This window comes from Pleurodeles waltl, chromosome 7, assembly GCF_031143425.1.
Source record: "Pleurodeles waltl isolate 20211129_DDA chromosome 7, aPleWal1.hap1.20221129, whole genome shotgun sequence".
Taxonomy (NCBI): domain Eukaryota; kingdom Metazoa; phylum Chordata; class Amphibia; order Caudata; family Salamandridae; genus Pleurodeles; species Pleurodeles waltl.
In genome coordinates, this window is record NC_090446.1 from 1,404,723,599 (window position 1) to 1,404,748,823 (window position 25,225).

Sequence of the window (25,225 nt, forward strand, 5' to 3'; positions counted from 1 at the left end):
GATCATAATAAATTGAACTGAAGGTCATTGGAATATTCCCTGTAAATCAGAGAAATATATATATATATGCATCAAGACAAAACAAAAGAAACTGGAGGAGATATTTTATTCATTTACTTTATCATAAGTATTATAGGCTCTTACTGCAGCAGCCATGGTTCTGGCTTCAAGTAAGAGTATATCAAAAAGGATGCAATGAAGTTCGATGTCTTGGACCACAGCAGTAATCAGTCTTCCTGAAGCAGTTATCAGGCCCAGACAAACTTTGTCCCCTTTAAGGGAAACTTCTAACCTACTCATCAATCTTCCCATCTACCAATTGCAGTGGTCAGGAAGAACTAAATGAAGCCGTTTGCAAACAAGGGCCTTACTGAATTTCTGTGGGCAGCTGTTTCTCCATCATCCCTCACCTCAGTGTCTGAATTTCACCCCTTATCCCACTTGCATGCAGTCAATATACTTCCACTAGCTGGGGAAGCTGTATCTACTCCCCATTATGTGCCATGATAAACCATGGGACATCCAAAATACATCCCACTGGTCCTAGCAGTCAGACCTGCACCATACATACCTTACTATTACACACTTACTACACATGCACCTCACCATTGTGGGTACACTAGCACATTCAAGAGCTCGATTACAGTAAGATGCTGTTGCTTGCAACATTTAGACTTACTTGGATAATTCCTTACATCCTTGAATATCAAGTTTGCAATAACTAATGCTTGTTAAATGTCTCATTTTTAATACCCAATGCTTGTTGATTATGCACATTGTATTCCACCTTCTCCAGCTGTAACTGCCAAAACATGTGCTCTTCACAATGTGATCTGTATTGAACATGTGCCACAAACAGGAGGATAATTGCTCATTGTTAGACTTTTCATCCTTGGCGTGATCTCCCTTAACCTTTTGCCTCTGTTCCCCAGGGTGTTGATGTGTGCTGGACTCTGATTTTGCTGTTTTTGTTACTCTGGGCACTTTACCACTGCTAACCAGTGCTAAAGTGCAAGTGCTCCTGTACAAATTGTGTATGTAATTGGCTTCTCCATGATTGCCATATTTGGTTCACTATTAAGTCCCTAGTAAAGTGCACTAGGGGTGCCAGGACCTGTAAATCAAATGCTACTAGTGGGCCTGCAGCACTGGTTGTGCCACCCACATAAGTAGCTCTGTAATCATGTCTCAGACCTGCCACTGCGATGTCTGTGTGTGCAGTTTTAACTGTAAATTAGACTTGGCAAGTGTACCCACTTGCCAGGCCTAAACCTTCCCTTTTCTTACATGTCAGGCACCCCTAAGGTAGGCCCTAGGTAGCTCCAAGGGCAGGGTGCAGTGTATGGTTAAGGTAGGACATACAGTAATGTGTTTTATATGTCCTGACAGTGAAATATTGCTAAATTCGTTTTTCACTGTGTCAAGGCCTGTCCCTCTCATAGGTTAACATGGGGGCTACCTTTAAATCTGATTAAAGTGTAGATTCCCTTTGGGAGCGGATGGACATGTGGAGTTTGGGGTCTCTGAGCTGACAATATAAAAATACATATTTTAGTAAAGTTGATTTTGAGATTGTGTGTTTGAAAATGCCACTTTTTAGAAAGTGAGCATTTTCTTTCTTATACCATTTCTGTGACTCTGCCTGTTTGTGGATTCCCTGTCTGGGTCAGTTTGGCAGTTGGGCTGGTTGTACCTCACACTAGACAGCGACACAAAGGGAGCTGGGGTGTAGCCTGCATATCCTGATGAGCCATCTGTGCTAGGAGTGAGGGAAGGAGTGGTCACTCACACCTGAAAAGGCTGTGCCTGTCCTCACACAATGCAGACTCCAACCCCCTGGTGAGTGTCTGGGGCCTGGCCTGGGCAAGGCAGGATTTCACATTCAAAAGAGATTTTACTTTGAAGTAGGCCTACTTCAAAGGAGAAATTGAGTATAAGAATGGCACACACAAAAACAGACTTCAGAAACCCTTCTGGAAACAAGAGGAACCTCTGCCTGGAGAAGAGCTGAAGAGCTGAGGAAGAAGAGCTGCCCTGCCTGTGACTGTGCTTTGTGGAGCTATCCTGCAGTTGCTGCTTCTGCCAGAGTAAGAGGGCAAAGACTGGACTTTCTGTGCCTTCCATCTTGAGAACAACTCTCCAAGAGCTTGATTTAGAGCTTGCCTCCTGTTGTTTGAAGTCTTAGGGACAGACAGTTCTCTCTGCCAGCACCTGGAGAGACCCCGACTCTGTCCTGTGGTGCCCATCCAGTTCCCGGGACCCTGAAAGGAGAAGCTGCCAGCCTAAAGAAAAGGAAATCGACGCGACTCTGATCTGCGGCTGAAGAAACAACACGCCGCCGGCTTCGCAGCTAGGAATCGACGCTCTCCGGAAACGCGACCGAAGAATCGACGCACGGAGCAGGAGAAATGACGTGCAGCATCACTGACGGGGGCTGGTAGATCGCAACCTGCGCTGCGTGGTTTTCAGATCATCGTGCGGCTGGATTTCCAACCCAAGCACCGCTGGGCGTGTAAAAACAACGCAAGGCCTGCCCGGACCCAAGAGTGCTGACCCGATCGACGCATCGCTCTCTTGCGGAGAGAAGAAACGACACGCCCCGACCCGGCGAAAGGAGAAACGACGCAAGGTCCAGCTCGTGAGTGGAATCAATGCCTCGCAAGCCCTTTTTGACGCGCACTCGACCGTGCGGGGTTATTTTTGATGCACCCAAGGTACTTTTTCACGCTAACAGTGTTAGTGTGTGTTTTAAACTACTTAAAGACTCTTTTTTGATTTTTAATTGATAACTTGACTTGTGTATTGTGGATTTTTGTCGTTTTGGTCTTGTTTTGTTTAGATACTTATTTCCTATTTTTCTAAACCTGTGTTGTGTCATTTTGTAGTGTTTTCATTAAGTTACGGTGTGTGTTGATACAAATACTTTACACCTAGCACTCTGAAGTTAAGCCTACTGCTCTGCCAAACTACAAAGGGGGTTAGCAGGGGCTAGCTGAGGGTGATTCTTTTTTACCCTGACTAGAGTGAGGGTCCTTGCTTGAACAGGGGGTAACCTGACTGTCAACCAAAGACCCCATTTCTAACACTCATTTTGCACATTGTATTATTTAAGGATGCTTGTGAGTCTGAGGCCTGGCTTGGCTTTGTACCTATTGCTCTGCTCACCAGTTTCGAGTCAAGTCAAGTTCCTTGTCCTCAAGCCCACCTCCAATCAAGTTCCAGTGCAAGTCAAGTTCCTTGTTTTCCAGCCTGCCTCCAGTCGAGGTCCTGTGTTCCTAGTTCTCTGACCAGCTTCCAGTCAAGTTCCAGAATTTCTTGTCCTCCGGACAGCCTCCAGTCGAGTTCCGGTGATCCCCTCCCTCCAGCCGGCTTCCTGTGGAGTCCCAGCTCTCCTCTTTCATCTTCTGTTGACAATCCTGTATTTCCTGTAAAAGAGAGAAAATAAGAAAGGTGAAAAAACACAGTTTGCCACCCCCCCTGCCACCCTTGCCCACCCCAGGAGGACACCCAAGGATGGAGGGACCCATCCCAGGGACATTCAGGTAAGTTCAGGTAAGTATATATTTATTTTTTTTATAATTTTTTTTTGCATAGGGGGGCCTGATTTGTGCCCCCCTACATGCCACAATGCCCAATGACCATGCCCAGGGGACAGAAGTCCCCTGGGCATGGCCATTGGGCAAGGGGGCATGACTCCTGTCTTTACTAAGACAAGAGTCATGTTAATGGGGGATGGGCGTCGTAAAAAAATGGCGCAAATCAGGTTAAGTCGATTTTTTTGACTCAACCTGACTTGCCCCATTTTAAGACGCCCATACGCCATTTTCCCCAATGCCGGCACTGCCTGGTGTACGTGGTTTTTTTCCACGCACACCAGGCAGCGCCGGTCGGCTAACGCCGGCTAACGTCATTCAATAAATACGGCGCCCGCATTGCGCTTCAGAATGGCGATAGCCGGCGCTAATTTTTTTGACGCAAAACTGCGTTGGCGCAGTTTAGCGTCAAAAAGTATAAATACGGGCCATAGTGCTCTGTGAGTCTTGTGGCATCTCTTTTGCAGCGGATGGTGCTCCTATGCTCCTATGCTCCCCCAGAGGTCCCGCGGGTAAACCGCGGGCTTTCGCGCCTCACCAGGGCCTTGCAGGGCCCCCCCAGGCTCCCGTACCGGCACAGCCCCCGAGTGGGCGTGGCCGGCTTTTGGGCGTGGCAGTAATACCCTCCACGAGTCAGGACGTTTCTATACCAATACGCCCGACATACCAGATATTCTTTTTAATTGGATTCCGCCCCCAGCCTCCCCAGCCTCATACCGATTGGCTGTTGGTCTACATAAATATCAGACCGGCCCTCCAGTCAGTACCAGAGCGGCCTGGCTCCGGCATGTAGGTACCCCCCATGGTATTCCCTTTGGAGTGGTAAGTGTGGGCCTCCCTTCTTCTCTTTTTTTTCTCTGTTTTCCCTTACTCTGGTAGCTTTTAGCTCCCCCTTGGCCTGGCTTCCACCTTTTTTCTTTTTTTCATCTCTTTTTCTCTTTTTCTCTTCCTTTGGTCTCAAGCTTGGTCCCTTTGTCTTTCTTTACTTCCCTCCCTTGGTTTCCTACGTTCCTTAGCGCTTTGTGCGCCCTCATTCTATTTCTGTCTCTTTCCTTCTTCCTTGCTAAACTCTTAATCTCCTCAGAGTGTGACTACAAGGGAAAACCCCACCCCGGCACTAGCCAGACCAGAGGCAAATCGCCCCCAATCCCGGGGTAAGTCACATTTGCATGCGTGTGTGAGTGCTGTTTACATTTTTCACCTATTGCTGTGTTGTGTGCAGTGGTTTGCCACTTTTTTTCACTCTGAATATATCCTTTTCATTTTGAATAAATTGTGGTTTATTTATTTATTATCTATCACAGACCTACCCCACCGTGAACTACCTGTTCAGGTAGGCCATACATTATTCACTTTGAGCACCCCACTTACTGCGTGTGCTCCGACCCTGACGAATGCCCCTGACCTACCAGCACTTAGTGAGGGCAGAAACATGTTGGTCATACGTATTTCTTTTTAGACTCTAAGAGACATTATTCTCTAACGAGCCTCTCCCCCTTGTTCTTAGTCTTACCAGCATGCACCATCATTAAAACTAGCAGTAGCTACTGGTGACATGTTTGGTAATTTTAATTTTATTTTTCACCCCTTCTGGATCTATGTAACTATCCAGTCAGTTTAATTTCAGCACTCCCTCTGGTTCTTTTAACCAAGAGGTTGAGTCCGCCCAAGTAGTATCATCTTACTTGGGTGGGGCTAGGTGGTCAAATGATGAAGCAAGACACTATTATGTGTGTGAGACCACCTAGTCCGTAAGGGAAATCCCCCCTCCCCCTGTAGGACAACACAGCACCCCCTTGCTTGGACATTTTCCAACCATGATTTAAAGCGACCTAACTAATACCGGGCACTGAATGAAGACTGACCTAGTCCTACCCTCAATTCCTACTACCCCACACCTTTTGTGATTATTTATATATTTATATTGGTTTTGAGTTTGGACATTGCTTCAGAGACTCTGAAAGTATTGTAGAAAGAGGAAGAGACTTGTTCAGCCATATAAAAATGCATGCACAATGTGGCAAACATAATTGACATTATGCAATGTACAATAGTTTATGCAAGTTCAAAATATTAATGAAGTAATTATTTTGCAGCCCTGAATCCTAAAAAAACAAGAACCCATTATTTTGTGAAATCAGAATTTCTGACATTCAACACGACATGCAGTCCAACGGTCCAGTGGTCCGATTTTGCAATCCATGAAGCAGAAGCTGGCATTTTCTCTTTTTCTCTTCCCAAAACCCCCTTCCCCTTGAGGACTTGCGAGAGGGCAATGTACTCTTCATCGCGATCACGTTAGTCCTCACTGGGATTGGGAAATTGTCATCACCACTTCGGAATGCCTGGAATTCAGGTGAGTGGCTCGCACAGAACACTCACATATACACATGAAAAGTTAGTGCAAAGGTCTGAGAGTCACAAACTACTTCACCAGTTTTGACACTCAGTGTTTCTTCTGTAGCCTTCCAAACATTTCTGCCACGTATGTATCTCCACCACCTCTCAACTAGCCCTCAGGGTTTTTCAGGCCGCTTGTCTGGTTTATCACTGCAAGTCTTGCTTCCCACTGCTATTGCACTGGCAATCAGTAGCATTTTGTTACTCAGAATCGCGCTGTGGGTCATCAGAGATGGTCTATCTGGAGCCTTCCTCAACCCCTCTTCTTTTCATCAGAGCCTTCCTATGGTCTTGAGCTCCCCTTTGCTGATTGCCATAGCTTTATGAATCGCTTTGTTAGCCATTATCCATATTTACTGACTTTAACCCTCTACATTTCTCAAACCTTATCTGCCAACATTCACAGACCACATTATTTTTCACCCATTCAGCTTTAGACCCGTCTACCATGTTTCAGTCCCTCTACTCTCTGATCCACTCTCAAGCTACTGTGTCAGCATCAAACAGCATCTGGTATCACTCAGATGTCAGAGTGTAAAAGTTCTGGCTTTACATTCTTTTGGCATGCTCTGATTTTTCAGCAGTTATCTAAATGGGCTGACAAACGTTGTGGTATCTAGGGGTTCTCAGCATAAGAACCAGGAATAAGGAATGGCTCTAAAAGGGATATCCTAACACATATGGCCAGTAATCACATAGGTGTCATCCCACTTTTTGGTTTTCTTACTTCTCCTCCTGGTTCTTCAATGCCTTCTGGTGTTGGTCTTCCTCCTGGTCCAAGTCCTTAATTTTGGGGTTCTTTTGGTTCATCATCCTATCTCTGATCACCATGGTTTACTGAATCTGTCACTCCTAGTTCTAGTCCTTTCTGAACCTGCCCTTCCTCGTCCAGTTCCTGGGCCTCCTGATCTCACCTGATCCTGTTGGTCTCCTGGGTCCCATTCCATCTTGCCCTGTTGTCCTAGTTCACCCAGGAGTGGCACTTCAGGTTCTCCTGGATTATCTCATGATGATCCTCTCCACCCTGGACCTTGTCCTCTCTGCCACCCTAATACTGCTCCCATTTATCCTGTTCCTCTTTATTATGTCCTGTTGTCCTGGCCATTTTGATCCTGGACTGATCCCATTGGACCCTGTGGCTCTGATTGTCTGGGTTCCCCTGAATCTTGACTTCCTGGTCCTGCTACCCCGTCCCTGGTACCTCTGCTCCATGTTGTGCCTGTGACGTGATCTTTCTGGTTCCCTTGGTTGTGGTCCTCTGGCTCTCCTTGCCATGGTCCTTTTAGCACTTGTCCTATTGGCTCTTGATACCTGTGTATCTGCTCCTGATACTCCAGGCTGAGTTCTCCCAGTCTTCCTCACTTTTGGGCTGGTTTGCTTAGCACTGATCTTCCTATTCCTGGTCCTCACAGTCCATGTTCTCTTTCTGTTTTTGTCCCTTTGTATGCCTAGTCCTCGTGATCATGATCCTCCAAGCCATCCTGGTCCTTCCAGGCCCCCTTCTCCTAGATTTTCCTGTTCCTTCCCGGTTTTCTTTCCCTTGTCCCCTTGACCTGGTCCTTCCGGTCCACCTCATCCATCTGATTCATGTAACACCAGTTCCACGCCCTGCTTATCACCTTGGTCCACCTTGCCTCTTGTGGCTGGTCCTCTTAGGCCTCTTCTTTTAAGCCCTTGTCCTCCTGGTTTGGATTTTCCTGGTCCTGTTGGCCTTATCCTCATGATCCTTCTGTGTGCACACAACCTCATTCAGATAATTGACAGCTCTAGACACCATAAACATACAGTAGCTAATGCACGTTTTGACAACAGCTGAACAACAGCTTTGTCCTGCAGCATTTCTACCAATAAATAATTTCTTCAAACAGTATTTCTTAGTACCTTCTTTTAATAGTTTGCCATTTTTCTTTGCTTGGTGCTGCAGAGTACTTCTCAGGTGTCCTCTCAGTACTCAGAGTCTTTAAAAAACTCCCTTAAATCCTGTACTTAATACCCAAGTGATTCTATTGTTTTGATATATTGTACTTAATCTAAGGCTGCCTGGTGTCAAAATACACTGTTAGGGTGGGGATGCCTTTAGTTTTAGCCTTCCTTTGCATCAAATGACCCTCTCTTTCATTCTTCTGAGACACAGGATCTGTATGAAACTCCTCTTCAGTTCATGTATCTTTAAAGTCAAGAGGTAGGACCCACCAAATCACATTGGATACATCTTTATTTTATAGTTCATTGTATGCTACAGGTTAAAGAAGCACATAGGATGTGCGTTGGTCAGTAGGTCACCACATCAGGAGCAAGGACTTCTTTGCTCAACCTCAAGACATTCCACACTTAATATTCCATTCACACATCACTATTCATACCGGCTGAGCCGTAACATATACATCGGGCATAGATATAGTACATCCTCTTTAGTTATAGCAACAGAGATGCAGATGCAGGCTTTTACCTAACTCTGTAGTCCCTGCTATTCTCGATGAGCTACTTACCATCAAACATGAAAGTGTGGAGGGGGAATTTTTCTTATTGCTAGATTTTCTGTTGTTTTCAATATGAGTGTAGTGGACCATGAAATCTTGACCAACTGGCTGTTTTCAATCAATCAATCAGGGATTTGTAAAGCGCACTACTCACCCATGAGGGTCCCATGAGGGTCTCAAGGCGTTGAGGAGAGAAGGGGGGAGGAGGCGGGGGTAGGTGCTGCTACTGCTCGAACAGCCAGGTGTTGAGAAGTTTCCTGAAGGTAAGGAGGTCTTTAATCTGGCGCAGGTGGGTGGGAAGAGTGTTCCACGTTTTGGCAGCGAGGTGCGAGAATGAGCTACTGCCGGTTGTAGTTCTGCAGACGCGTGGGACGGTTGTGAGGGTGAGGTCAGCGGAGCAGAGATGCCGAGTCGGGGTGTAGAAGGAGAGTCAACTGTTGAGGTATTCTGGTCAGGTGTTGTGCAGTGCTTTGTGAGCGAGGGTGAGGAGTTTGAAGGTGATTCTTTTGTTGACTGGGAGCCAGTGCAGGTTTTTCAGGTGGTCTGTGATGTGGCAGTGGTGGGGGATGTCCAGGATGAGGCATGCGGAGGCGTTCTGGATGCGTTGCAGCCTCTTCTGTAGTTTGGCTGTGGTTCCTGCGTAGAGGGCATTGCCGTAGTCCAGCTTGCTCCTTACGAGGGCTTGGGCGACTGTTCTTCTGGTTTCGGTGGGTATCCATTTGTAGATCTTTTGCAGCATGTGGAGGGTGTTGAAGCAAGAGGAGGAGATGGTGTTGACTTGCTGGGTCATGGATAGTGAGGGGTCCAAGATGAATCCCAGGTTGCGTGCATGGCCGGTGGGAGTCGGAGCGGTTCCGAGAGTGGCTGACCACCAGGAGTCATTCCATGCGTAGGGGGTGGGGCTAAAGATGAGGACTTCTGCCTTTTTAGAATTGATTTTGAGGCAGCTGCTCTTTATCCATTCAGTGATGGGCTTCATTTCTTCATGGAGGTAGGTCTTGGCGGAGTCCTTGGTGAGGGAGAGGATCAGCTGGATATCGTTGGCGTATGAGATGATGTTGAGGTTGTGGGATCGGGTGATGTTAACGAGCGGGCCATGTAGACGTTGAAGAAGGTCGGGCTGAGGGACAAACCCAGGGGGTATGCCGCAGATGATTTTGGTGGCCTCCGAGCGGAATGGGGGGAGGCGGACTCTTGGGTCCTGCTGGTGACAAAGGAGGTGACCCAGTCCAGGGTTCTGTCATGGATTCCAGCATTGCTGAGGCGTGAGCGTAGGGTGTGGTGGCAGACGGTGTTGAACGCAGCCGAGATGTCCAGGCGGATGAGTGCCACAGTTTTGCCACTGTCCAGTATGGTTCCGATGTCGTCGGTGGCGGCGCTGAGGGTGGTTTCGGTGCTGTGGTTGCTGCGGAATCTGGATTGGGAAGGGTCCAGGGTGTGGTTCTCCTCTAGGAAGTGGGTTAGTTGTTTGTTGACGGCCTTCTCAATGACTTTTGCCAGGAAGGGGAGCAGGGAGACAGGCCGGAAGTTCTTGTTCTTCAATAACAAACTCTAACACAGAGTACTGCAGGGATTAGTTAAAGTACGGTATGCACAATGAAACAGATAATTGTCACTGTACACAGAAGTTTTAATTGCTCATACCAATTGTTTGTGTTCATTTTATACAGACTGCCTCTGTAGTTGCAAACATTCCTACCCAAGTCATTCTGAATTAATCTCTGAAAGCAAAAATAGAACGAAAAACAATTGCAAACATGAGCCCACATACCATAAAATAACTCTTAATATAATACGACTCCCCTTGGGGTAAGTAAGACTCAAAGTCCATCTCCTTCTGTTGAGTGGTTATGAAATGGGTACAGAGTTCAGTCCACTCGGATGTACTTATATCCTCTCAAGAGTCCTGGGGAATGGAAACTTCCTCGCCGTTACAATTGAAAAAACTCCTTATGAACAAGGTCGACACGTTTAGTGTTTCTATCACCAAGATGCATATGGGCGATAATAGAAATCATTACCATGTGTGACCAGACTGTGCCCACAGATTGAGTTTTTAATCTATCATGAAACAGGGAGGTTGTGCAGTTAATATTGGATGCTTTGCAAATGAAGTGAGGTGAGAAAGGGCCTTGTTTTCAGGCAATTCAGCTTCAGATAAAAAATCATCATTGATGATTGAAAGGCTTCCTGTTTGAGGACAATATAGCATAAGTTATCTGGGAAAGACATGTTCATCTAAAGCTGGGTATCTATCATGATCCTTAAACTGTGGTCACCTGTATGTACTGGATTGGAGGGGAGGTGAGCTCTTTCTTGGGTACGAGAATCTTTTACAACAAAAGTAGACAGAGGTACACACAGTGTGGGCGCTGCTTGGTGTGAGGCTTCATGTCTGCGATGAGAGCACTCTAGAAACGTATAGGTGGACTCAAGACAGGCTACAAGCCTCGGGGTGTCACAGGACTTAAAATGGAGGTGCACATATTGGAGTAATTGCCATATGTATGAAGGCTAGTCTCAAAAAGTGGTCTTAAAATGCTGGCCACATTTTATGACCAGTTTTTAATTTGTAATGCTGCCTCTGTTCTAATAGGTGGCTTCACAAAATTTCCAGTATCAACGGGTCGCAGAATGACCTTATTAATGAATATTAATTCAACATGTCGCTCTTTGCCCGTCCCTGGTAATGGCTACAATCACAGGGAGTAGCTTTTAAGGAAATCTTCTTTGTGTTTCAATTCCCAAACCGAAAAGGTTTTTCACAGCAGTCTATGCTGCTTGAAGGACCCGGTGAGATTTAAAAAACGAACCCTGCCTGGGAACGCACCAGGCAAATTCCTAAGACCACTGCCAGCCCAGCAGACCCCATAACCCCACTCTGCCACTCCCCCTATAGAATTCCCAAGGGGGAAGCGGTAAGCAATTCCATTTTTATTATTAAAATTACTTTTCTGATTCTTAAAATGGGGTTAGTAGTAGCAAAAAGTAATTTGCAGCCGCAAGCCCTGTAATTTGTTTAATTGTAGGGTTTGCAACCACAAAAAGGCTTTGTATATGAGACTCAGAGTCAAACAAAGTCAGTGTTGATAAATTAATATGACTGAAACAAAATTACGAAAACTGTTTTAATTGTATACAAATCCGTGACATGCAGTCAATTTATTTTACACACAAGTAAATACAAAAAAAACCTGCATATTTTCAATAGGATTTAATACACTGTCAGTGACACCTACATAAAGTTCTCGGCCCTAGAATGTAACAACATTTCAATGCAAAAATAATACACGTGGTCAAGTTGCAAGTGTTATTTATGCAAAAGATGCTGTAATGGAGAAATAAAATCTCACCCTTACAAATCAAGATCCAGACTATGTTAACTGTCTGCAAATTAAAGGAATCTAATGGTTTCATATATGAAGTTATTGTATAAAAGACTATTACAAATGAAAGAAACAATGGAAACAGAAACATGGTGAATGTGGAGTGGGGAAGGAATACAACACCAAAAGGAGTGTTATGTGATTCGTAGCTTAGGTAGAGCTCAACCTTTGCTAGCAAGCTGGAACATTAGTACTCTGTAGTAGAAATAGCAAAGGGTACAGGATTGTTCAAAAGTTGATTGTGATGTCTAGGCACCAACCATAAGAGCCAGATGTTTAAGTCCTTGCTGAACGATAACCGATTGCCCTACTTTGTAAGGTAACCTGAATACTACCAAAATATTTTAGAGGAAATGTTGTCATATAAAAATAATTGTGAGCATAATATTGACTACCTAAATATTGTGAAGGGAAGCTTATACTGGTAAGCATAGGTTTGCTATACTTTTACTCCAGGTAGATGTACAATGATGATATAAATATCATGAAAATACACAGATGTAGGGTTGAGAATAGTAAATCTATAACTACTTATACAAAATTTCCTTCATAATGTTTTGGTCTTGGCAACAATATGCTTGTAAGATGATATTTATTTTCTTGATATTCTGACAGACAATGAGATAATTCAGTAAGGTCCTTTAGCTTTTTGATCAGAATCATGGACCACGGGTGACCCTACTCATCTCTTCCTTGTTCTTTCCTATAATTGCAGTGCTCTATTCTGGTGATGAATTGCAAAACAGCTCTTTACAAATGTAAGAAATGGGCTCTATGAATGGTTGCAATAAGTGTTCCTATGTTCCCTGCTTTTTTCTATCACCCCTACAGTTTATTTTTCTTGCACCTCTGTTAACTCTCTAAGGCTCCACAACCCTTTCATCGACTCTCTCTCCATATCCTTTTCCTTTGGCTTATCTACTTTCTCAGCCACAATGTTTATAATCCTTTGTCCTTTTGGTTTGATTGTTGTTCTATATGTGATATTAGTTCTAGGTAGCTCATTTTTATATATGTGTGAGAACAAAAGGAATAGTAGAAAAGTGTGGGGACCTCTTTGCAGAAGAGTTGTGTCTACTATATAAAAGACATTGAAGCCACTTTGTTCCTTTGTCGATAACTACTATAACTGCACAAAGGTGTGGGATAACTTGGCTCCAAAGACATTCCAACCACAGAGCTCTGCACATTCGGCAGTTTTTGTTGTTGTTGCACAGTGTTCTCTTGTTCAGACCCCAGAATGCAAAGTCATGTTGATTAAGAAAAAGTCAGAACAAGCAGGGTGTGGTGCACATAGGAAGGATCTGCAAGGAGATCAACAGCTGGAAATATTGAAATAGTCACTCGTGAAAAAGTATACCAGCATGTGTAAAAAACAGCGTACAATCTACATCACTAACATGTATGATTAAAGGGTTAAGGGTGTCAAATAAGAGCAGCGACAAACATCTGTGTCATTAGTTTTATACTTTAATTGAAAATCATCTAGAGGCTTGCAAATATTTATTGATGAAAGGTATTTCATGCGGTGGTCATTGTTCTTACAAAACACGTAGTTTTGTTTTTTGGTGCAGCCACTTTCATAAACTATTCTATTCAATTTACAAAAGTGATACGCTAGTCATATTCTGGTTGCATTTCTTTGTGAAACTAACCCTTTCATTTTTCTCCTTTGCATTTCAGTTCCAGAAAGTGATACATTTATTTTCCTGAAACTGTCTGTTGGGCTTTCCACAGCTGCTGGTTGTATTATTTTTCTGGTCTTTATAATCTTCTGCTGCAAAGTTTGGTAAGTGTGCCGATGTTAAGTATTTACAGAATAAGGTTTGAGGTAGGAAGCCTGTGTGTTCCTGTGCAATCCTAAAGAAGTCTATCACACATCCTCAGTTACTTTCAACAGATTCAGTCTAGAATGTAGCAGACTTCTCAGACCAAGTTTATCTAAAATTAATCACTATGTCCATCTTTGAGATGCAATCGGATTTATTGTTTCAACTGTAACACAGGTTTAAAAGTACTTTTTTTGTCAACACGTATCATTCCTGAAATATTATTCATGTGGATCTTCAACAGGGCTGCCGCTCTCAATAAGCACTTTCATATCATCAGACCTCTATATCCCAATGTGACTCAATTAAACACAGCATAATAATCTTTGTTTATCCAACGTTTTTCACAGTTCAACATCATTGTTCATATGGACGCTTGGCACGGTACTGTCACCAACTACATTGAAGTTCTAGGCTGCAAAACGAGCTGTGACAATATTGAACTGTGAAAATGTGTATACACATTGGTATGAAAGTGCTTACCAAGAGCGGCTGCCTTGAGGAAGTTCCATATGAATGATATTTCAGGAATAAATGATATACTTAGGCTGAGATGTGTGGTACGCACCAGACGAACCTCGTTGAAGGAAATTAGTGGTGTACGGATAGACTTCTTTAAATTTAATTTGGAATGCTCCATTCAGTTCTTGGAGATTGATCAACTAAATATCTCTTCCTATTCCAGAACCTAAGGAGGAAGAACTTTCTTGTGAAGATAATATTGTACACAAAATAATTTGTAGGTCATGTTATGAGTGCAGCCGTGAAGCCCATAGGCTGTCTGTGAGATATGCACCACAGGGAGAGGCTTTAGTGCCCCCTTCTCCAAAGGTGGAAAGGGTACTCAGTGACCACCCATTCCGTACTGTAACACCAGGCAAGTAATGATCATTCATTGGCATGGGTAATGTGCAAACATCCCGACCAGTGTGAGGTGGAAGCTTCTCCACAAGAATGATTCATCAGTGCCACATGGAGTCTTCAGTGCGAGCACAGCCAGCTAGTGAATAAGTCATTTTATTCTGATAGCTCCTAAGTTACATATAAAGCATTTCTCAGCATAGGGAGAATATCCTGCCTGCTTAACCACTCACTACCCAATTTCCTCTCCTAGCATTGCGTAGTCACTAAATGTTCTACCAATTTGTGCATTTCATAGCATGAAAGGGGACTCACAGGCTAGCACTAACCACAGACACCAACAGAGTTAAGGATACATGTACTCGCTGTCAACTGTTAGAGATGTCATAGTGTGCTATGTAGGCATAGGCATCTTTATTAGCATGGATTCTCTATCTTCAGTTGCTAAGAGCTTTAACATTCCCACCTATCAACCATTCCCCAAACATCTGATTGAAGTCTTCCAGCAAGGAACCTACAAATCTAAATGCTCACTTAGAAATGCCCAACCTTTTGTTTCACAAGACTATTTCAAAGAAGTACCTAAGTCCACTTTCATTGCATACTTTCTAGCAAGACAAAGAAGTGTCTAAAAACATTCTTTATAACATCTCAGACACAACGTGCAATTTGGAACTTGCCAGTTTGACGCAAGTAGATAATTGGGTATTTAAGACAATATATAACCCAATAGAATTAAATAACGTCAAAAAAGAAACACTAATGCACCCACTGTGCAACGTATATACAACACATGTACTGTCCCCACGAATACTTATTTATAATACAACTTTTGACAGTATTTACTCAAGAGTTTGAACCTAAACGTATAGCTGTTAAGCATTCTATGACATGCAAGACCTGCAACATATCCTGGCATTTCACACATAGCATGTAGGCCTACATCACAAATAAGGCAATAAGTACAGCACTGTCTTTTCACACCTGAAATTACTGAGGGACCAGCAATCCTGGGATGCAGAATAATGAGTAATGTGATATGGATCTAATACGGAATGAGGAATAACAGGCCAGATGTTCAAAGCTTTTTGCACGTCGCAAACAGCGAATTTCGCTGTTTGCGACGTGCAAAAAGCACATTGCGATGCCCAATCCCCGTTTTGCGAGTCGGTAACCTGGTTACCAACTCGCAAAATGGGACTGCGAATCGTAATTAGGAAGGGGTATTCCCCTTCCTAATTGTGAGTCGCACAGTGATGCTGTATTGTTTTGTGACTGCGAACGCGTTCGCAAAGCAATCGCAGTTACCACCAGTGCCACACTGGTGGTAACCCGTTCGCAAAAGGGAAGGGGTCCCCACGAGACCCCTTCCCCTTTGTGAATGGTATGAAAAACATTTTTTCAGAGCAGGCAGTGGTCCTATGGACCACTGTCTGCTCTGAAAAAATGAAACGGAAACGTTTCATTTTTTAGTTTTGTAATGCATCTCGTTATCCTTTAAGGAAAACGGCCTGCATTACAAAAAAAAAAAAAAAAACAGCTTTATTTAAAAGCAGTCACAGGCATGGTGGTCTGCTGTCTCCAGCAGGCCACCATCCCTGTGAGTGCTGCCACTCGCAAGGAGGTCGCAAATTGCGACCCACCTCATTAATATTAATGAGGTGGGCCTTTGCGACCCCCTTGCGAGTCGCAGATGGTGTCAGGGACACCATCCAACATTCTGGATTGCGACGCGCAAATTGCGAGTCGGTCCGACTCGCATTTTGTGAGTCGCAATCCAGATGTTTCCTACATCTGGCCATAAATCTGCATTCAGGGCTGCTGCACTAATTTCGTCATCTCATTCGCAATTTCTGGACATTGTTGTTGGGACAAATTCCTCCAGGTTTTCTCAGAAAAATATGCAGTGATTTCACATGTGGTAATACTGCACGTGGAATTACTGCATTACTTGTACTACTGATTTGGGGAGAAACTCTTGTTTATGTCCAAATCAGTAATAAGAAGCTACCCGGAACGACAGTGTTTCAGTATTATGCTGTCACTTGCAATGTTAAAAGCATCACTTAGCTGAAAGTGCCATCCATACCAGAGGGCCACCTACCAGCTATGCAGAACCTACCAGTAAAGCAATAGGTGGAAGTACTGGAATAGCCGCAATCTGAGACCAGCTACATGCATGTATTTGAATTTACCTGTTGCCATCGACATTTCTAATTGTAATGTTGGGTATATGTTTTAGGACAGGAAATGGTTACACAGACGTGACAAGAGTTAAACCACCCGTAGTACTGTATGAAGGGTGATAAGCAGGAGCCTGACAATTTAGTACATTAGGGTACTGTCCATTATAGGCAACCTGTGACATTTTCAATTGCCTGTAATAAACAAATCACATGGCTGCCATAACCTATTATAGTTGAGTTCTTCTAGCTGCCTTTTCCCTGGTCTGCTTATAATTAAAGCTTCAGTATTGGCTTTTCCTTCATCTGCTCTGTTTTTCAATTTGAACGACCATAACCCCAAAGTAGATATTTCTGGCAACATGTTTAATTTTTGCATGCTCTACGTAATTATAGGAAAGATACTTAGACACATTCTGAATTATAGGAGTGTTTAAATCTGACTTGTAATAAACTGACTCTAATACCTTTTTGCAACAAATATTTAACTGCTTTTTTGTATGTTTAATTTTGCTCTATAGATTCTACTGTAATAATGAAATAATGTAGCTCCTCAACTATAAAAGTTATTACAGTTGAACTGTGACGTGATAATGTGTGCTGCCAAAACCTGCAGCCAAGCTGGAAAGCAGGTCACACAGCATAACTAGAGCTGCAATTTAAATAACGAAATTGAGAGATGGATGTTCCTTTTTCTGATATGTTTTTCTCAAATGAAAAATGATCAGTAGAAAGAAGAGATTCATAACAAGCTGTTTATTCTTTGCACTCTGCGGGTCATTACAATAAAGATAGAATGCCTCTGCATGTGATAGAGCGTTCCAGACTAATAAATTACCTGTATTGGGACGCTCTTAGGTCGATGAATCTTTTGACCAAGTGGGGCTCTCTTCACCCGAGAGTAATCAATTTAATCAATCAATAATCAATAACGAACATAAGCAATACCCTGATCAACATAACACTTCACAATTAATCCAGAAAACATTTCGGCGAACCATGACCTTTCGGTCATGAATAACCACACCAGTTTATTCAAAGTTAATGAATTTATTTCCCTATATTAACAAAGCTAGCACGATATAAACGTGTCTCAACACCAAATGATATATGTAAATGAACATTAATAGCTGTCCATAATGAAGAAACAGATGCAATCTATGCAGCATTTGAATAATAATACATTCGATAATAGCAATGCAAACCACTAAAACTATAATCTGTAATGAGCTAATTGCATACATTGGTCAGCATAACAAGGTCTCAAATTGCATCGTGCGACAGATGAATCCTCATCTAACCTCAAATTAGCATCTGCATGTGGGACTTCATGCAAAAACAATTTAGCAACATTAATTTGGAAAACTCCTAACTAGGGTTCTTATCAAAAATCAGCAGTTGGTTACCTAAAAGAAACACAATGCAATTGTACAATTTCCTTTCATATTTACCAAATTCAATCAGCATTCAAGGAAGTCTTCGTCTCACAGGTACCAGTTTCGATCAGCATGGGACGGGGGCAAAAGGGCAGGGTGGACGGGGCAATTGCCTCACAGCGGCAAGATAAAAGGACAAAACTATTACTTCATGCAAAGGGGCAAATCAAAGTTAAAGTCTCTAGGGCGAGAATTTCTTAAAGTCTCTTTCTCTCGATTAGAGAAAGCATCAAAGTCTCTTTCAAAATGGCGTCGCAGCAAGATGGGCCATAATAGCTGCAATGTCCTGCAAATGGCGGTCAATGGCTGGTAAAGTTCGTAATGGCTGCTTTCCTCTTGTGCACCTGGTTTAAATAGACAACAGTTCAAGTCCAGTAGGGTCTTCCATTGGAGGGTTCATAGGTTGGCTTCAAATTGTCCAATCAAAAACTACAGTTCACAAGCTTCTACCTAAGCATACATTATCCTTGGAGTCGGGAACGTAAGTTGCAACATATTTTACCAATTAACTCACTTTCAGAGCGTCCATTGTCTGCACCTGCAGATTGACCTTGGAGCAAAGAAGAAGATGCCAGGCTGGCACGAAACCTTAAAGATAAGCATGTGAACGATCTCACTGGAAAAGTACAGTTTCAAGCAAGAATACACTTTTATTAGCACATTGGAAAAATACGAGCATCTAAACCGTGAGACAGGCAACTAGGCCAAAGCCTCCACTAAAGTTATGCTAAGCTAAAACATTTCAAACAAGCAAATCATGGCACACGTTTACGGTTATGTCAGATTAGTACAATTCTAATACATCACGTTATTTAAAGCACGCTTATAAATGTTGGCGAACTACTCTGAGGGCACATATGTCCCCGTACAATCTTTATTAGTTCGGTTAAAGTCACACTTGATTATTGCTACACTACGTTTATGCGCTAACAAATGTAAAACCTTCATTTCTGCGTCATCAATCCCTCCTCTGATGACTACTTGTCATCACACAAAACTATTCACACAAATTTTATTCCATTAAAATTCTGTCAGTTCTCTTTGCCTTTTAGTTCCCCTTGTTCTTGCATTGTATTCTTCTGCCATTCTTTTCATTATTTTCTCTTCCTTCCTTCTTTTAATTTTTGCCATGAATTATTATTCCCCTTTTTATTCCCCAAATTCCAAAGATGCAAATCAGTACTATTAATATTCCCTGTATTATTTTTAGTAATATTCCATTCCAAATGCCACCAAGCCAATTTCCCACTGAAGCAATTCCCTTTCCAACTTTCTCCCACACTCCTGGTTCTTTCAATTCCTTCAAATCTGCACTCTCTTTCGTTAAATTTGCAAGCATTGTTTTAATTTTCACACTGTTGTCTGGAATATACGTACAACAGTGACGCGCACCAAGCATTCTGCAAACGCCGCCATCCTTTGCTAAAAGAATGTCTAGGGCAAGCCTGTTTTGAAGAGTCATAGCTCTTTCTGCTGCAAGTTCAGCATCTATCAGGATTATAGCACCTGAAAACGTTGTCAACATGTTATCCACTATAGTAGACAACTTTCTTATTTTGATGGAATTCAACACAACTCCTAATGAAGGAATCATGGCTCCAAATATATCACCTACCACAGCAGCTGCGGTCTCTCTTTTCTGGATACGATGAGATCCAGACGTCTTTGGAATCACCAATAGGTCATCCAGTTGATAAACCTTTGGGAACACTATACCCAAATAACATCTCCCCCACCATCCCTTTGGGAGACGATAATAGGCATTATGCCCGCAAATGTAATATACACCCGGTATGACAGGGTCAAGTCCGTTCAGCATGAATGTCCATTTGGCCTTAAAGATAAACGTATGTTTACATTCACTCGCTCTCACAAAAATGTTATCATAATAAGATTCACCACGATATATACAAAATTTCCCTACATGGCAAGCGTCTAAAGCTATTTTTCCTTGTGTTTTTATTGCGGCAAAAGCATAATTATCTACTGAAGTCCTCTTACTTAGCTCTTTTTCTAATTTCGCATTCATTTGTGCCCTTCTATCATCTGTGCGATCTAAAAAGCTTATTTCTACTGCAGAGAGCGAGCAGGTAAGATTTTCCCTATGAGCGTGAGCTGTTTCAAAAGGTTGCATTGGCTCGAAAAATTCCCTCATTATTTTAGCATCCCAATCCTTAGCAATCTGGCTTAGCTGCGTGATTATAGGAACATATGCAAAAGTAACATCATAATTTGAGTAAAAATACTGTATGTTAGTTTGACCATAAAATCTAGAAGTTACTATACTACATGTAATCCCATATGTAAGAGGCATGTGATGATAAATCACCCCTTCCTTTACCGATGTCGGTATCTGTGTACACACATAACAGTCTTTCGCATCCATAGTCTCAACATATTCTGTTAGCAAGCGATAGAAAACATTATACGAAAGTTCCTTCTTATCATGCAAGTGTCTCTCATCTAATTCTAGTCTTTTCAATGCGGTTAGTTCAGTGACAGTAACAGGAGCAAAAGTAGAAGCATCAATTTTCTCATTCTCACCCTTACCACGCGTTGCAAGCACTATTGCCATTATTATTAGTACACATGCAGCTATCAAGCCTATACACGCATATTTACAATATTTCATTCTACTGTTTTGTGTCATGATCTGTATAGAATCAGAGAGCTAGAAGCACTTATAAAAAAAAACGATGTAGCAATTAGTTACAAAGCTGAACGAGCGCAATGTTCACACAGTTTTCTTCAGGAGCACAGTCACTTATCGGTTAGCAGCATTTGTCTCAATTCGGCAATAACTCAGCCTTTTTTTTTTTTTTTTTTTTTTCAGTTAGCAACGTTGTCTCAAATCGGGTTTTAGAGTCAATCAGGTTTTCAAAGTCTTATCAAGTTAGCAAATGTCTCATCCAGTTTAGCAATGTCTCAGCTGGTTGTATCACGTTAGATTATAGCAAGCAATGTCATTTATCGGCTTTTTTTTTTTTTTTTTTTTTTTTTTTTCAGTCAATAGTGTCCATAAAACTTTTCTTTTCTATTGGTATCTCTTCTTCTTCGTTCTCGAGGCTAAGAGATACAAATTCGTCAGTCCAATCGTCATTGACTACATATGCCCATTCTGGACCGGAATATCTCCTGTTTGGTATCCTTTTCCTTTTCAATTTTGCATCTCTCTTTGATTCTGCCTCACTGGTACTTTCCTCTTTGGCAAAGTCTTTTTCTTCACTTGATGTTGGTAACACGACAGACACTTCCTTTCTTTTCTCTTTCACTTTTGGCCCTTCACCGTCTTTCAACTTTTCTCTAGTCTTTACTTTTACTGGTGATATACTCGGTCTTTTCTTTGCACTGTGTCCACTTGATGGACCTGCGATCTCTTCTGAAGGAGTTTGAACAGTTTCGTTCTGTTCTGCCTTGTCCCCTCCTTCTGGGGAGTCAATCAGGTTTTCCTTTTCTTTCTCTGTACCGTCTGCTTCTGGGAAAGCCCTCCTCTGATCAGGCTCTCCTGCTTCTTCACCTCTTTCGAGCCTTTTGTCACCGTTACTTTCTTCAGACTCTTTGTCACTTTCAGCTGCTTCAGGCTCTTTGTCACCTTCAGCTGCTTCAGGCTCTTTGTTACCCTCAGCTGTTTCAGGCTCTTTATTACCTTCAGCTGCTTCGTCACTGTCTGAGGTTTCTCCTTGGTCTTCCCCAAGTGAATCGGTTGTTTCGTCCTCAGAGAATATCTCTCTCTCCTCTATTTCTGCCTGTTCGCTTCTAGTTCTGTTTTGCTCTGTCTCAGCGCTCGGCACTTTGTTATCAGGAACTGGCAGTTTCAGCGCTTCAACTTCCTCATCTGTGGGACACAACACTTTCTTTGTATGACTGGCGTGAATCCAGTTGGGAACTCCCGCACACTTCACAGCGGTAGTTGTCGTCAGGATCACTTGGAAAGGGCCTTTCCAACGGGGTTCCAAACACGACTTCCTCACGTGCTTCTTTACCACGACCCAGTCACCTGCTTTCAGTGTGTGTCCTGGACCTTGGATCGGTGGCAAGGTGGTTGCTTCCACCTGGTGAGAGAAAGAGCGAACCACGTCAGCCAGACCTTTGCAGTAGTCTAACACCATATCATCTGTAATATTCAAAAGCGCGTTTGCGGGAACTGCAGGAAGTCTCATGGCCCTGCCCATGAGAATGTCGTGCTGGGACAATCCAGTCTTTCTGTCAGGGGTGTTTCTCATTGACATTAACACCAAGGGCAATGCGTCAGGCCATTTCAAATTTGTCGATGCACATATTTTCGCCATTCTTGATTTCAGTGTACCATTCATTTGTTCCACCAGTCCTGAGGCTTCTGGGCGATAGCTACAATGCAGTTTTTGCTCAATGTTCAGCGCTGCGCAAAGTAACTTTATCACCTCGTTATTGAAGTGACTTCCTCTATCTGATTCTAAAGAGATCGGGAATCCAAAACGTGGTATTAACTCCCTCAACAATAGTTTTGCAACTGTAAGGCTGTCATTCCTACGTGTGGGGTATGCTTCAATCCAGTGACTAAAAATGCACACAATCACCAACACATACTTCAGACCTCCATGCACAGGCATCTCAATAAAGTCCATCTGCATTCTACTGAACGGGCCACCTGCCCTACCGATGTGGCTCACGTTCACAACCGTTCCCTTTCCTGGGTTCATTTGCTGACAAATGACACATCGATGGCAGACTGCTTCTGCAACTTGACGGAATCTGGGGTTAAACCAATCAGTTTTGAACAATCTTATCATGGCATCTCTCCCTAGGTGAGCCTGCCCATGATAGAACCGCGCTAGCTGCGATAAGAGACCATTTGGTAAGACAAATTTTCCCTCATTTGAAACCCATATCTCATCTGGTCTCTTTGTACATTGTGCCTTAATCCAGGAAACTCTTTCATCCTCCCTGACACTATTCTGTAATGCTTTTAGTTCATCCATTGTATCCACGACCTTCAAGGCAAAAGCTTCAGCTGGTTCGAGCTCTGGCTCATTTATCGAATTCCATTCATCCCTGAGCAATATACAGTTCAAGGCACAAAATCTTGCGACTTGATCCGCATATGCATTTCCCAGGGAAACATAGTCCTGTCCTTTTGTATGAGCACTACACTTTACCACTGCAATTTCGGCTGGCATTTGAATGGCATGTAACAATTCCCTTATTCTCTCCCCGTTTTTCACTGGGGACCCTGAAGAGGTCAGGAAACCTCTCTGTGACCATAGTTGCCCAAAGTCATGCACAATTCCAAACCCGTACTGACTATCAGTGTAAATGGTAACCTTCATCAATGTAGACAGTTGGCATGCTCTTGTAAGGGCTACAAGCTCTGCTACTTGTGCGGAATAGACTCCTTGAAGCCAGGACGCTTCCAAGACACCTGTGACAGTACATACAGCATATCCTGCTTTCAATATTCCCAATGCATCTCTTAAACATGACCCATCAACAAAAACAATTTGGTCATTTTCATCAAGCTTAGTATCCTTAATGTCAGGTCGAGGTTTTGTGCAAAATTCAGTCACCTGAAGGCAGTCATGCTCGACGTCTTCAGCATTCTCAATTTCAGCGTTTTCACCGGGAAGCAAGGTTGCTGGATTCAACGTAGTGCACCTTTTCAGCTGCACATTCGGTGAGCCCAGAATTATTGTTTCATACCTTGTGAGTCTTGCTCCAGTCATGTGTTGCGTTCGGGAGCGGGTCAAAAGTATCTCAACTGAGTGAGGGACCATGACTGTTAATGGGTGTCCCATCACTATTCCTTCACTCTGAGTGAGGCTGATACCAACTGCTGCTACGGCGCGCAAACACCCTGGAAGTGCTGCTGCAACCGGATCCAAAGTAGCTGAAAAATACGCTACTGGTCTGTTTATGCCACCATGGGCTTGGGTCAAGACAGACAAAGAACATGCATCACGTTCATGACAAAACAATGTGAAAGGCTTTGTGTAATCAGGCATACCTAAAGCTGGAGCCCTACACATGCATTCTTTCAATTCAATAAAAGCATCCATCTCATCTCCTTTCAGCTCAATTTCATCCAAAGCATCCTTCTGGGTCAGTTTCAGTAAAGGCTTTGCTAGAGTTGAGAAGTTGGGAATCCACTGGCGACAGTAGCTCACCATCCCCAAAAACTTCCTCACCTCCCTCCTCGTCTTTGGTGGACTCATTTGAAGTACACTTGTTATTCTTTCCTTCATTATTCTCCGTGACCCTTTCTCTATCTGGTGACCCAAGTATTTAACTTTCTTCTGACAGAACTGCAACTTTGAAGGAGACACCTTGTGTCCATTCCTTCCCAAATGGTTCAGCAGAGCAATGGTGTCGGCTGTGCAGCCACTTTCTGTCTTGGATGCAATCAGTAAGTCATCGATGTACTGTACTAGGGTTGACTCGAATGGCAATTCTAACGCTTCCAAGTCCTTCTTTAGAATCTGATTGAAAATTGACGGTGACTCCGAAAACCCTTGAGGAATTCGACACCAACTGTAAACTCTGTCTAAGAATTTGAAACAAAAGAGAAATTGGCTGTCCTCATGAAGAGGCACCGAAAAGAATGCTTGTGACAAATCGATGACTGAGAACCACTCGGCATCGCAAGGAATTTGAAACATTATCACAGCTGGATTCGGTACTACAGGGCAACATTTAACTACGATGTCATTTATTTTCCTCAAGTCCTGCACAATTCGGACCTTTCCACTCGGCTTTATTAGTCCCATGATTGGTGAATTACATGGACTTCTTAACACTTCTTTCAGTACTCCCTGTTTTACAAACTCGTCAATGAGTTGGGCGACTTTCATGAGGGTGTCTTGTGCCATGTGGTATTGTGGGGTCTGGGGAAAGGTTACATTGGGTTTTACAGTCACTTTCACTGGTTCCACTCCTTTCACCAATCCCACCTCTTTTCCTGTCATATCCCACACTTCCTTTCCGACTGTTTCCCGTAATTCAGCTGGAATATCTTCTTCAGTTATCATCGGAAGAAGGTTAATCAGAGGATATTCTTCATCGACAGTTTCCATCTCATCCCCTT

General features: G+C 43.1%; 1 protein-coding gene across 2 annotated transcripts in view; it reads left to right on the forward strand.

Moving 5' to 3' along the window:
- The window catches only part of LOC138246411 (H-2 class I histocompatibility antigen, alpha chain-like), a 318,745-nt gene that overhangs the window by 259,907 nt on the left and 33,613 nt on the right, over positions 1–25,225 (forward strand). For both annotated transcript variants that reach the window (XM_069201007.1, XM_069201006.1), the window contains exon 6: positions 13,543–13,648. In XM_069201007.1, the coding sequence (XP_069057108.1) occupies positions 13,543–13,648 (106 nt within the window). The remainder of the gene's footprint in view (positions 1–13,542; positions 13,649–25,225) is intronic.